This window comes from Anneissia japonica, unplaced genomic scaffold (assembly GCF_011630105.1).
Source record: "Anneissia japonica isolate Jap-2015-1 unplaced genomic scaffold, ASM1163010v1 scaffold699_len907043_cov185, whole genome shotgun sequence".
In the NCBI taxonomy this organism is placed as follows: Eukaryota; Metazoa; Echinodermata; class Crinoidea; order Comatulida; family Comatulidae; genus Anneissia; species Anneissia japonica.
The window spans coordinates 562,960-577,374 of record NW_022722982.1 but is presented as its reverse complement, the minus strand read 5'-3'; the positions used below and the strand labels follow the sequence as shown (position 1 = coordinate 577,374).

At 33.2% G+C, this 14,415-nt stretch overlaps 1 protein-coding gene across 1 annotated transcript in view; it reads left to right on the top strand.

Moving 5' to 3' along the window:
• Nucleotides 1–14,415, top strand: part of LOC117112039 (phosphatidylinositide phosphatase SAC1-like) — a 37,093-nt gene that overhangs the window by 16,499 nt on the left and 6,179 nt on the right. Inside the window, exons 5-16 of the mRNA XM_033255091.1 lie at nt 1,082–1,231; nt 2,344–2,403; nt 2,954–2,987; nt 5,574–5,761; nt 6,199–6,285; nt 6,454–6,522; nt 7,277–7,356; nt 7,458–7,556; nt 8,621–8,759; nt 11,236–11,302; nt 13,387–13,553; nt 13,998–14,099. Of these exons, the coding sequence (XP_033110982.1) occupies nt 1,082–1,231; nt 2,344–2,403; nt 2,954–2,987; nt 5,574–5,761; nt 6,199–6,285; nt 6,454–6,522; nt 7,277–7,356; nt 7,458–7,556; nt 8,621–8,759; nt 11,236–11,302; nt 13,387–13,553; nt 13,998–14,099 (1,242 nt within the window). The remainder of the gene's footprint in view (nt 1–1,081; nt 1,232–2,343; nt 2,404–2,953; nt 2,988–5,573; nt 5,762–6,198; nt 6,286–6,453; nt 6,523–7,276; nt 7,357–7,457; nt 7,557–8,620; nt 8,760–11,235; nt 11,303–13,386; nt 13,554–13,997; nt 14,100–14,415) is intronic.

The following is a 14,415-nucleotide window of genomic DNA, read 5'->3' as shown; positions in this document are numbered from 1 at the left end:
TATTGATTCAATTTTTGCCATTTTGCAGCATTTAAGTATATATATTTTTACAATCAATTATACTATTACTAAATATTATCATTTTGGGCAATTTTTACTGGTGCAATTTTTTCCATTAGAGACTTAAGCCATGTTTACATTGGATTAATTCTGGTTCCTGATAATACGTCACAGGTTGCTGAACGTTTCAAAGAATGTATACTGTACCATTAAATTGAGCAAGCATACAAAGTTTACGAATTTAGGTCATTTTCATAATTTTAGCCCACTTTATCAGCTTTTTATCTTCTTCAATTAATAATGATCAGATCAGAAATGTTGGACGTGTTCCACTGGTCTAGATAGGCTGGATGGATGGATTTATTTGGTGTAAACACACCAAGGCTAACCCACGAAAGTCTACAGAAGTCGTATTTCCAGAGGGGTCCTTCTGGTGGTGATTGCAGTATGCTGGGAGGCAATCCCCTGCTCTTTTCCAAATAGTGTACTGCATCCTTTAATGTGCACACGGACCATATTGCACACAGTACAAACGGCTTAAACGTCTCATCTTAAAGATGGTGCACTATCAGAACTTGCATTTCAGCCCTCTAGCTGAAACACAAGGAGAGCAGCGATGAGAATAGAACCGGGACCTAGAGACCTCCACGGTTCAGCACACACCCACAGTGGCTACCACCAGTTTAGCCGACTCAGCTAAACTGCTCTCTTAAGGCCTACAATGAGGAAAAGTAAAACAAAGTTTAAACTTAATAATGAAATATAGTTTAAACTTAAAAATTAAATTTCCTTTTTTGGTAAAAATTCCGAAGTTTAACCTTTGTTTAATTTGAATACCAACATTCGCTTATTATAGAACTGTTTCATGTGGAGTCAAAATGTAGTTGCAATGCAGTCCTTATTGTGGTAATCAGATGATTTTCAGTAGAAATGCACCTAAAGAACTGCAATCAATTTTTAATTAATTAAATCCAATAAACTTTCACTACCAAGGTTTGGTTATAATGCCAATATCACACATGCTTTTAAATGTGATTTGGAATTGTTTTGATCCAAATATAATTATTAAATTTTTGTGTAGCAACGTTATAATAGAGTTTATGAGAACATGATACAGCAAGTATTGGATATGAATTGCTACTACTTCTCAACAACCTATGACCTGACCCATACACTACAGAGGTTATACAACACCAGTCCTGAATTTTCGCAGATACCTCTTCATGAAAGGGTAAGTTCTTGAAAAGTCAAGTCAACTAGCTGTGATTGCCTCCTTGAATTAAATTTTCTGTTTGGTTTCTATCTTTTTGTATTTTCAAGACTACTAATTGAAAAACAAATATATCCTTGAGCTTAGATAAGATAGGAACTAGAGAGGCCTATCCTGGCCTGTCTGACTTAAGTGCCCATAATTTATTAATAATAATATAATAATAATAATAATAATAAATATTTATTAATTAGTCTTATCTAAATATATTATGCTAATATCAATGGGTCTCTGAGTGATAGCAAGCAATCAAATGTTGACTACAAAGCTTTGCATAAACTAGGCTCCTATACATTCTTTCAATGTGGCCAGAGGCCTAGAGTGTAGCTAAGTGTTGCTGTGATTACCTTGGGCGAGACTTTTTTTTATTCCTTGTTTCGCATACTTATTTTTTGAAAGATTTTTGGTGGAGGGCAGAATAAATATAAAACTAAAATTATGTTTTATTATTTAGCAAATAGTGTTGCCCAAATCATCCAGAAGGATGAGAGAATAAAAATAAAATTTTATTGGTGAATCTAAAATAGGATGGTTAAATGCTTCAAATTTATATAATCAGGAAGAAATATACATATCTTATTTGAGATTTCAAGACAGCGGAGGACGTAAATAAAAATAAGAAAAAAAATTATTTTTTGTGAAATTTCCACTTTTTCGTGGCGGCTAATTGGCCAAAAATAAAATTTTATTTCTATTCAAAATCATCAATATTTGCAGTCGACGGGTTCGCTAAACAAGGTATAAAAAAAGTCTTGCCTTGGGTAAAATATATTTTTTACGTGATTGTGACATACTTAGACTCACCCAGCATTCAAGTAATTTTTAAATGCAAATATTAAATATTATAATACTGTCCCATCATTTTTATGTAACATACATGCTTGGTGACTCTACAAAATATATTGTGTGACCCTTAACAGAAGTTTCAACCCTTACTTGGAATTCCAGGGCACATGAGACAGACCTAATTATTCATAAAATTTGTGTATTCTATGTGGCTTCGTAATAGAATTTAGTTTAGTTGAGAAATTTAAGCACACATGATATTTTCTTGTAATTTATCTTTCCTCCAGGCTGATCAGAGGTTTGTTTGGAATTGTCATTTGCTCCGGGAATTAAGTGCTCAGCCTGAGGTAAGAATAAAGTTGCCATTCTTTGCCACACAGGTATTATATGCATGAACCATACATCTTTTATAAGTAAAGATTATAATTCAATTCAGCTACATTTAAACGAATAGATATCTTCTCAAATTTCCTTAATGAAGAAACAGGTAAACTTCTTGAACTGAAATCCTTGATAATTGAACCAAATGGATGCAAGTTGATAAACACCACACTTCTTTAGAAATACTGCACAAAAGATTTAATAAACGACATGTTTGGTGACCACCAACACATCAACAGTAATTAGCAGAAATAAAATAAAACCAAGCCCTTTTCTTGTGGACTATATATATAGATAATTTTAATTATTTATTATAATTATTTTTATTATTTTAATTTTAACATTGGAGTTGAAAAGCTATAGTAAAATATATGCAAGGTATCTAAAACCCTGCATATACGTTTGCTGATGTGTAACTTAACAGGTTTTAAGTTAACATGTTTAATTTGCATATTGACATCTTTCATATTTATTGAAGTTTTTGTTGACAACATTTCACTGATATTTTGTTAACAGTTGTCAAGGTTCATCCTTCCTGTGATGTGTGGCTGTATCCTTTTGCTGGTCTTTTACATACTCTGTAATATGATGTTTTTTTGTGGGCATTGGTATTAAGCCTACAAAAAATTATTATTATTTTATTTGACAAAAAATGTGGTCATGATGAATTCACATAATGACCATATATAGGCACATCATCACTACTGTATATGGGAATACAGCATTTTGTTTGTCAAAGAATATTTGATAATCTGGACAGAGCTTCAGTAATTTTGAAAGTATATTTTGACACTCCACTGCAGCCAACATTAATATTCTTTGCTACTAAAATGTGACTGAGAAGTATGGATATTTATTTGACTTAAGATAGTATAATACATACTCCAAGTATCGAAATGCATGCCATTGTGTTGGGATTCAATATTTTGACAGTAATTATTTCATCATCAGGAATTCATTCATTCCTGATGATGACATAATTAATGTCGAAATATTGAATCCTGAAACAATGGCGTGCATTTTGATACTTGGAGTATGTATTGTACTATCTTATCTGAGATTAATCAGTGGACCTTTTGGTTATTTAACTTAAGTTAGTCAGCATTGAAAAATAGGGTTTGAATATTTTGAAAGGTGCTTAAGTTAATAATTTTCAGTTTTTTAAGTTAATAATTTTTTTAAGATAGGATTGTGGAATTCATGTACTAGTTTAGATCAATAATAATAGTACAAAGAAATGATTATAAATAGCATAATTGGAAATAGGACATGATATATATATTTTTCTTATATTTTAATCTGGACACATATTTGTACCATAAATCTATATCAGATCATTATGAAGATAGTTATGAAGTATCCTAATGTTTTAATCATATTCCCACTACACAATATATTTTTTATACTTTACATGATACAAAAGAGATGTAAACATAATAATGAGTTGCAACTCACTTTATCTTTAAGCTACTGTACACTGCCTTCAGTCAATAGATGCCAAACCAGTAATCAAGGACGTAAATATTAAAACTATTAAAATTTATTTAATGTCAATATACTCATAAACATTTGCCAAAATGAGAAAATTATTAATTGAAAGTACTTAAAATATATACTGTATAAGACTAGGCCTGTACTTCTTAAGAAATATTATATATTAATGCTCTATTTATTAACATTTTAAAATGGCAAATGAATAAATTGATTTACAATATAGCATTTATCCATTGATTAATTATAGTCAGATATAGGCAAGGTAAATATTTCTGTAATTAGAGACGCTGCCATCGTCAACATGAACATCATCAACATCATGATTATTAGAGTGTAATGATTATTATTATTACTGATTAGGCGAGACTTTTTTTATACCTTGTTTCGCGAACTTATTTTTTTATAGATTGTCATACGAGGCCGAAGAAAATAAAAATAAAATTTTGGTTTTTCATTTAGCAAATAGTTTTGCCAAAACGTCTAGATGGAGCAGACAATAAATATACAATTTTATTGGTGAATGTAAAAAGTGTAGTAATGATGGTAAAATGCGGCGGCAGGCGTAATTAAAATTAAGAAAAACTTTTAAGTGCCATTTAAGAAGAGAACTGAGCAAAGTATACAAGATTACTAAACAACTCTGTGGTCAGATAAACATCAAAACCATGCCAGTTAAAGACAAACAGGGGAAGTTCATAACTACAGAAAAAGGCCAACCTGCGAGATGTGTTCAACATTTTGAAGAGGTGCTCAATTAGCCTGGCCTGATGAACCTGCACCACCAGAGCCTGTGGAAGACCTGATAGGCATTGACACCAGATAACCAACCAAAATTAACAGCAATCAAGGCTGTGAAGAATGGAAAAGGTGTAGCAGCAGTTCAAGTGGATTTACTGAAAGCTGATATCAACACAGCCTCTGGGGCAGTGGTGGCGACGGGGTTAACACAATCAATCATTAATTACAATGAAAGTTTGTTTAAGTATCCAATGGAATTTGTTGGAACCCCAAACATGGTGGGGCTAAGGTGGTCCATCTGTTCTCTATTTTGAATCCCTCACTGCCTTTCATAACAGTCCTAGCCTATCTAAAGTCTTATGTATTTTATAAACAGCACTGAAAATCCACCAATTATATAGTGCTATTTATCTGTTGTGTATGTTAGGTATTTCAATATTTAATACTGTTTAAATTTATACATTAGCCATTTTTTAAATGTATGGACATACCCTATGTGTTATGATATAGTAGGTGTATGCAAACAGGTAATGTAGTTCAGTAAATGTGAGGCCGTTTTCAAAAGCCTAATTGTATGTTGTGTTTGATTTCGGATTGCACAATTCAAATACAGTATACAAACATGCGAAATTGCAAATTACACCTTTGAATTGTAGGCTATAGTCTTGATCACCTACAAAAGAATAATCTATTATAAAATGACAAAATATTCTGTGTTTGCATTCATGTTTTTTTTTAAATTAATTGTGCAGAGATAAGAAAGTTGGGAAATTGGTTTTGTGTATTCTTACCACTTTAAATAACTCTGCCAAGTTCACTTGACTTTTCTAAGAATGAACATGTTTTTGTTAAAAGTTAGTAAAAGAAAGATGTTTTTGTGAATTGTACTTAACCAAACCAACAGTCATCAGTGTAAAAGTTGGCCTTATAAATAGTAGGCGTTTTGAGTATATACTTGTGTCACGTAGAAGCTGCTTTCGTGCAGGAACAAGGTTCTACATGCGTGGTCTTGATGAAGAAGGGCATGCAGCAAACTTTGTAGAGACAGAACAGATCATACAATATGATGGTAACATGGCCTCTTTTGTCCAGGTAAGTGTACTTGTCATTATTGTAGTTTCTGGTGATAGCAATCCTGTTGTCACAGAGTTGCAGTGTTCCACTCAATCAATATTGCTAAATATAATATGGTAATAAAAATGGCAGACTTATCAGGCGCTTTGTCATGACATTTATGTGCATCACAATTTAAAATACGAAATATGAAAAAAAACTTACCTACAAATTCTTGTGTATTCTGACATGGTAATCACTCTGGCCTGGAATTAGTTTTAAATTTAGCAGTTTTTTTTTCAAAATTGTAGGTCATTGTTTATTATTAATAATTTAATAAGGCATTATTTTATTAATGATTACTAGCAAGTATGTTGGGTGTGTTGATTGATAATATTATCTGCAGGTTAACACAATCAAATATTAAAATATACATATGATTGCTTTTAACCGTTTCCTTGTATTTAATTTGTTAGACTCGTGGATCAATTCCACTTTTCTGGTCTCAACGTCCAAACATTAAGTACAAGCCAACTCCACAAATCAGCAAATCCCAAAACCATGTAAGTATCATTTTTCTTGTCTTATTCTATTGCATGCCATTGGTTTGGTTAAACATTATGTTGGTGGTAGCTATTTTGTAATTTATAGGTTCTATAAATTAAAACTTCTTCTAAATAAATATATTCTATTATAATATTGATATACTGGTCGTAATTTTTATTTTGTAGCTTGATGCTTTCCATCGTCATATTGATAGTTCGGTTGTCAGTTATGGTATGCATGTTCTGATCAATTTGGTAAGATTGAAAACAGAATAATATTACATAATAAAAAGAGGAATAATGTAAAATATGGTTGGTCATATTCAACCTCATTTACAATTTTTATATCATTTGGAATGACATACAAAATTTAATAAATTAGGATACAAATGATTTTTGGAATAACGTGATAGGGACCTTGTCACAACTGCATTTTGACTCTACATAAAACAGTTGCTTGTAGTTGACATTGGGCTGATACTTCTGTAATGTGTTGCTCAATGGTTCACCTGCTACCAGCATCAGACACCTTTAAAAACTTAAAATAAATGGTTCACCCAGATTTATTACTCCAATCATTATTTTCTGGCTTCTCTTTGATCATTAATAAAATTCTTCTCGCTCAAAACTCCATCCATGGTTTTCTTTTATTCAGCACACATAAAATAAGCCAGTTTGACAATGTATCGAGTGATAGCAGGTTAGGGATTGTTGTACAGTCTTTAAATTATGACTTTTGCTAGTGTTTGTACTTGTGTATTGTATAATTTTTTCAACATGAAATATTGTGTATGCTATCTTTTAGGCAAAGTTTAACTATGCTGGCTACAAGTACGCCTAGACTGGAAGAGTGTGAGGCTCATTTCTTTTTCGATTTTTAGATATATCACGTGTCAAAAATACAAACCTGGAGCAAGTAAAATATAAAGTCGGCTACTGTTTCATTGATGTGCTGTATATGTAGTAATTAGCTTTTTGTTCATGTCCACATTATATTGTCTTTATATAGATTGATCATAAAGGTGCTGAGAAGCTGTTGGAAGATAGGTTTGCAAAGACTGTATATGATTCCAAAAATGAGCAGATTAGGTATTCTAAGTTTTTTCATTTATTACTAGTTTATATTTTCTATCAATCTTTTAATCACCTTTGTAGTAAAACAATAAATTTGTGCTGCAATGTCTTTGCAGGTACGAGTCCTTTGACTTTCACCATGAGTGTCGGAAGATGCAGTGGCACCGTCTCTCCATCTTAACTGACAGGTTAGCCAAAGAACAAGAGCAGTTCGGGTATGTCAATCCATGGACATCTAGTCAACCATCCTTGATTTAATGTTTGCATTTACCCCAAAAGATGTTTTTTATAAATTGTTACATGACAGGGTTCCAAGTCTCCCGGAACTTGCGGGAGTCTCCCGGAAATTGAGACAGCCTTCCGTACTCCCGCAAGTAAGCAAGAAACTCCCGAAAATTAACCCATGCCTTGCGAATTCATAATATTTGCATGTTTTCACTGCTTTATTATCATTGGAAGTCACGGAAGTCATTGCCAATGTGTATCATAGTGTGCAGCAAAATCAAATTAAATGTTACAAAATCTCATTAACCAGATCAGTGGCAGAATCAAGAAAAAAAAGGAGAGAAAAAGAAAATCATATTCAAAGTTTAGTCCAAGAGTGTCATTTCTGGTCATCTAAAGGTGCCATAATAATACATTTTCTTACCTCAGGCCCAGTCATAGTGGGGGCTGAGGTCTTTTGACCCTACATCTGTGAAAGCCCCTCTATTCAAGAGTGATAAGTGTGGCACCAGAATTTGCTCGAGGGGGTGTCCGATGTTCCCGATGAGGTGACCGATGTCTCCGACAGAAGCAAAGAAGAAAATTGTGTTTTTTCTTATATTTTTAATGTAGCAAATTGGCTTTTTACCAAAATCATCTATGGAAATGGAAATCGAATTTTATGGCACCTTACACAATTACAAATTGTCTCAAATCACTTGAAGAATATGAAAAAAAAAAAAAAAAATAGAAAACCCAAGAACTATCGTAAAACTAATCATCAGGGACAATTTACCAAAGAATGAAATCTAGGCATAAAAGAAAATAAGAAAAACATTTTTATTTGTTAATAAAAAAAAATGAATGTTAGTGCTTGAGGTAAAATTTAATAAAGGACGCTCTTCGCCCTTCTCTTAAAATCACATAGCATTGAATAAAACAATGCACTGAATTTTTTAAATATTTTACCTAATTCTCAGGGGAAAAGTTAAATTTTTTACAGCAACTGGTAAGCTAACATGCCAAACCATAATATGAACAAATTAGCTTCAATTCATGGTATTTTATCCATTAGGTATTTTATGGTATCATCAAGCAATGAGCTATTGAAGCATCAGATTGGTGTATTCAGAACTAACTGTATTGACTGTTTAGACAGGACCAATGTTGTCCAGAGTTTGCTTGCTAGACGTTCTTTATATGAACAGATGCAGGTGGGTAGACATTTTTTTTATTATTATTTTATGTCAGGAAATGGTAAAACTTAAAATATGAAGAGAAAGTAGAATAAGATTGAGCCAACTAGTACTGAATTTGAAGGCCTGCAAATAGTGGAAGATGGTTTCATTTGAAACAAAAATGAATAGGAGTATGAGGAGAGGGGTGGAAATAGAAAATTAGTGGACTCATGCAGGAGCAATCAGGTTAAAATGAAAGTGCAATTCTTTATATATTTTAACAACTTGTTGCACTGTAGCAGCAAGTAAGGTGGCGGGCATGAAAAAAAACCTAGCTTCCGAGAGACTTGCTTAGTTATGTTGGGATTGTGTCTTCCAGTGTAAATTGGAAGAAACAGGCAAGATCTACCTTATCTCCTTCATTCATTCTTATGACTAAAACAACTCAATTCAATACACCTCATATTGAGATTTAGTTTGTGTAAAGTGCTAAATGAAAGATTGGGTACTGAATGTAATTTTAGCCCACCTTTTTTTAGTCGCTCGTTGTGGAGTGATATAAATCTGTGATGTGGGCGCATGTAGAGCACATGTTCTAGCATTGAGAACATGTTCAATGCATTTTTGCGTCTCACTACCACCTAGTGGTTTAGTGTAGGCCTACTGTACTACGCTTGAAATGAGTGCAGACTAACATGAAATCAGCAATTCCTATAGTTTTAATTTTATATTAATATTATATTCATATTAAATATTGTCCACACAGTTAAAACATTAGTGTATTAAAACGATTGTTTTGTTAGTTATCTTAATTATTTTGTACGATGATCAAAATGCAAGGCCATCGATCTATGCGTCTGTGTGTTGACATGCCGTAAATAATGATGACCGAAACAAACAAGTAAAGTTTGTGTTCTTGTACACTAACATTTTTGTTGTTGACGATTTTATTTCACTCATATCATACAGTACATGTTTAACGTAGCAAAAACAAAATTCAGACTAGGGCTTTAATTTTGTTGACCTATGTATAGCAGACACATAGCAGTGCATAAGGTGACAGCGCATAACAATCCAGCAGCGGTGTGTATCGCCTCCGAAGACTTTAACCGCGTATATCAATGTTGTTTGGTTTGTTTACAGTTGTGGTAAGATTAAGTTATAAAACCACTTATAACTTAAACAGCATGCATGTACAAGCTGCACATTCGCTGTAACAACAAAGCAGCTTTATTTTAAACTATTTTCTCCATGTTAAATTTTATCTTTGTTTTTTTTTTGTTTTTTTATTTCTCACACAGCTTTGCGGCCCTCCATAAATGTTTCGTGGCCCATAGTATGCGGAACGTCGGTTTAGAACACCATGTTTGTGTATTTTTCAAAAAATGACCTGAAATGCCCTTTTGACATGTTATTATTCATATGTCTATCTCCATTTACAACCATCCTGGTTATAAAGTCTTTGTATTGATGTTGTGGTCTACTATGATCAGACCTAACAAAATTAGCATATTCATCCTCTCGTTCCCAAGGCCGTATTACCCATAGGGTACCACAAGGAAAATTTTCTTAATCCTAACACCCGTCGTTTGGATTGTGTAGTCCGACTTGTACTCCAAGTAAATCTTTACATAAAAAAATTGAGCCCCACACTCTACTACCAGTCTAGCCTAGAGGCCTAGTTCTATGCTTAGCTAAATTTAGAAAAAAAACAGAAAGCATTCACAGAATTGTATATTAATTTTAGGTAATTATTATTTTTTCAAGCCATTTATGAATGGGCCCCTAAAGCCTTGGGCAGTAGTGCTTTGCACTGGGTGTACTACCCATTCGTACACCACTGTTTCTGTCTTTGTTATTCACACTCTGGGATGGGATTTGACTCGCGATGTTTCAAGCTTAACATAGACAGCAGCCATACATACATGCCGGTACAATGTAGTTTTGTTAACCTCCAGGTACAACACGTTTTTGTATCAGACTTGATTTTATATTTAGGCCAGCATTTGTAATGTCAATGTACAGTACCCTCCGGATTACGATCTTTATGTGGAGATCTGATGCAATATTGATGCATCTTTAACGTATTCCCTGGGTCACAGTGTACAATCGCGAAATACGATTATGGTTTTTTGTAAACACACACACACACACATACTGTAGGATAGTCAAATTGGCCCCTACCTACCTAATTTTGTTTCTACATTTTGCCTGTACAGGTACATTGTAATTTGTATTAACTAGCAATATAAACTACAGCACTGGCACAGGTCTAGTTTAATTTGTACTGTATTTAAGTATGTTATTTATGTCAAGTTGTTTAATATGTATTTGTATGTCCTTTTGCAGCATTAAAGTTATCTGTTATCTAAAATAATAAACTAGTTATGCTAGTTGAAAAAGTTAATATATGAATATAGAGTACTAACCAAAAAGTAGCTTATTGACTTAAGAGATTATCAAATAAATTCAAATAAAAACCTGAACATATACATACATTTGCTTGTTTCAGTTTTTTGGAATATTGAAGCCTGGAGAACAAATCAAGGACCATACGTTTGATAATACTTTTAACAATGGTAGGTGATGAGCTTTCAAATAGTATTCTTTGATTTTTAGGCATCTATTTTATGATATATACAGGTATCTGTGTTTTCAGTCTCTTAACCTTATATGAAAGTCAGTGACATTTGCCGAATCTGTGAATACCTTAATCCGATGTGTTCTGAGATACTTCCAGACTTGATTATTGCAATTCATTTTTGTTTAATCTCCCTGCTTCTTCTATCAAACGCCTTCAAATGATTCAAAATCATGCTGCCCATATGTGCTCTTTAATATTCCCATATTACCCTTATACTTCAAAATCTTCACTGGCTTCCCATCAAACACACATTATTTAAAAAAAAAAAAAATTTTTTTTTTTTTTTTTTTGGCATGTTATTGTATATAGATTAAATTTTATGTGTTTTGTACTTTGTATTTAAAGGGACAGCTAGCCTCCGGGTCATAGACTTGTTTCTTTAGCTGTCCTTTCCCATGTTTTTTGGTGAATAAGTAAATGAAATGAAATTAAATGAAAACACTTCTACTTACGTTTAAAGCACTTGTTCTGAGTGTACCTTTTTACCTTACTTGTCATCTCATTCGCTACTTGCCCACTCATCGCCTTTAATCTTCTTCGAAAAAATCTTCTCGCTATTCCAAAATCTCACACAACAAATGGCTAAAGAACATTTACATCTGCAGCCTCGTATTTTTAGAATGATCTACCTTCTTTCATTAGGTCTGATACATCATAAATTAAAATCTGAACTTAAAACTCATCTCTTTAATTGCTTGGCTTCTAATATATATACTGCGCGTTTGATCATTCTTGAAATCGGCGCATTACAAGTTTTTATTATCATTATTATAATGACGTCCACTGGAAATCCCTTTTTATCATTAATACAAACTAAAGGAAATCATTTCTACCACTTTTTTGTTAATACAGTAAAACTTTGTTTTTACGTACCTCAGTATACGTACACATCATACAGACTATGATGTCATCAAAAACCCCCAAAATACTCAAAACAAACGGCCCTCTTTAGCAGGGCTGGAAAAAGTAGGCGACTGGCGGTCGGAGGCATCATGAATGTCCTGGAGGCTTTTTTGGAGGAAAAAATTCAAAAAAATAAACTGTTGGGCTGTATAGTTGTACAGGTGAAATTTGGTGCTGGAGGCAATTTATTGAGACAAATTTCATGGTCTGAGGCACAAACATTTTTTTTCCAGTGCTGCACTTCAGAGCCACTATAATGTAAAAAGAGATTTGTTCGTTTGTGTCTATTAATTTTATTTCAATACCGTAGCAATAGACAAACCATATACCATATACAAAGAATTTGCATTCACATGCTTTTATAAGACCACGTGGACTGAGCGAGAGGAACATCTACCGTTGGTTTATGCACTTCAGAGCCACTATAATGTAAAAAGAGATTTGTTCGTTTGTGTCTATTAATTTTATTTCAATACCGTAGAAATAGACAAACCATATACCATATACAAAGAATTTGCATTCACATGCTTTTATAAGACCACGTGGACTGAGCGAGAGGAACATCTACCGTTGGTTTATTACTCACACCTCAGCAGCAGTGTTTGTGTAGTCCTCAAACTTTAACTGGATTCTTTTTACAGTAATCACTTGCCAATTTTCAATATCATACCCTTACTACATCTTCCAAATGACCATACACACATTTAAATTAGGAAAATGACTATTCACAATCAATTACTTGCTGTTTCTTTTTATACGTCAATGATATTTTCCAGTGATTTTTATTCTTTGCTGATGAAACTGCATTCTTTACATATCTTGCCTGGCATTTATCAATCTCAGCTTAGCAAATGTCTTTTAAGTCAAAAAAGTTGAGATGTCCCTAATAAATATCTTAAGCTGATTTATTACCAAATCTTAGCAAAATCTTGGCTTAAAAATCGTCTTAGATGGCGCCAATGTACAATCGACTATCTAATTTTAAGCAATTGTTAAGCCTAAGCAATATGGATAAATTTGACTTACTGTAAGCAAAAAATGGACTTAAGACGAATTTAAGCTGATTTCTAGTTTGCTAAATCTGGCCGCTGATCACTAATGTTGTTTTGCCTGTAGTTTGGGCTGATAATGCAGATGAATGTTCTAAGCAGTATGCAGGGACTGGTGCTCTCAAGACCGACTTTACACGTACTGGCAAAAGGACCAGGTACGGTCTCTTGAAAGATGGTTACAATTCAATTGTTAGGTATTACAAGAACAACTTTTCAGATGGAACTAGGCAGGTTAGTGCTCAAATGAGATTTCTTTATTTACTAATAATTCAAAACACTACTAATACTATACCATCCATGTTTGCAAACCCACATCCCATGGACACCCACATACAAAACTTTCTAATTATGAGCATTCTCTAAACCACAACAAATTACTGCTGTAAGTGCTATATTTAAGGACTACTTTTAATTTTTATTTTGAACCTTGGTGCTTTAATTTAATCATGTTTGCCTACCAGTACAGAATAATAGGTAATAATCATTGTACTAAATCTTCACACTGTATTTATTGTCATTTATTATTACAACATACGCCATGATGAGTAGAGCACAGGTTACTCTTCTAGCCCAGCTCTGCTGTGGACTTCCAGACACTGACTTCACTAGAGCATGGAGGTTTTTCATTTGTTGTTTATATTACTGTAGATATTTACATGTGTTTTTAATTTTCAGGATGCTATTGATCTGTTTCTTGGTAACTATATTATTGAAGAAAATGAAGGCATTACATTCCCCTCCCCCTTGGAACAGCAGAGAGATGTCAAGTATTTACTTGTAAGTTGTTTGTTTTATATTCTAATATCTTTAAAAAAAATATAGCAATAAAAAATGTCATTATTACATGTAGAGCTTTTTTGCCAATACACCAGGTGTTACGTAACACTCAAGATATACTAATCCCTGATTACCTCAGCGGACAGGCCAAGGTTATAGATAATGGGTCTTAGGGTGTACGGTAAGAATGGCCCCGGAAAAAATGGCCCAGGAAATAATGGCCCCGGAAAAAATGGCCCCGGAAAAAATGGCCCCTAATGACAAGTAGGTAAAAATGGCCCCCAATATTAAAATTCTGTATAAAAACTGCTTTTTT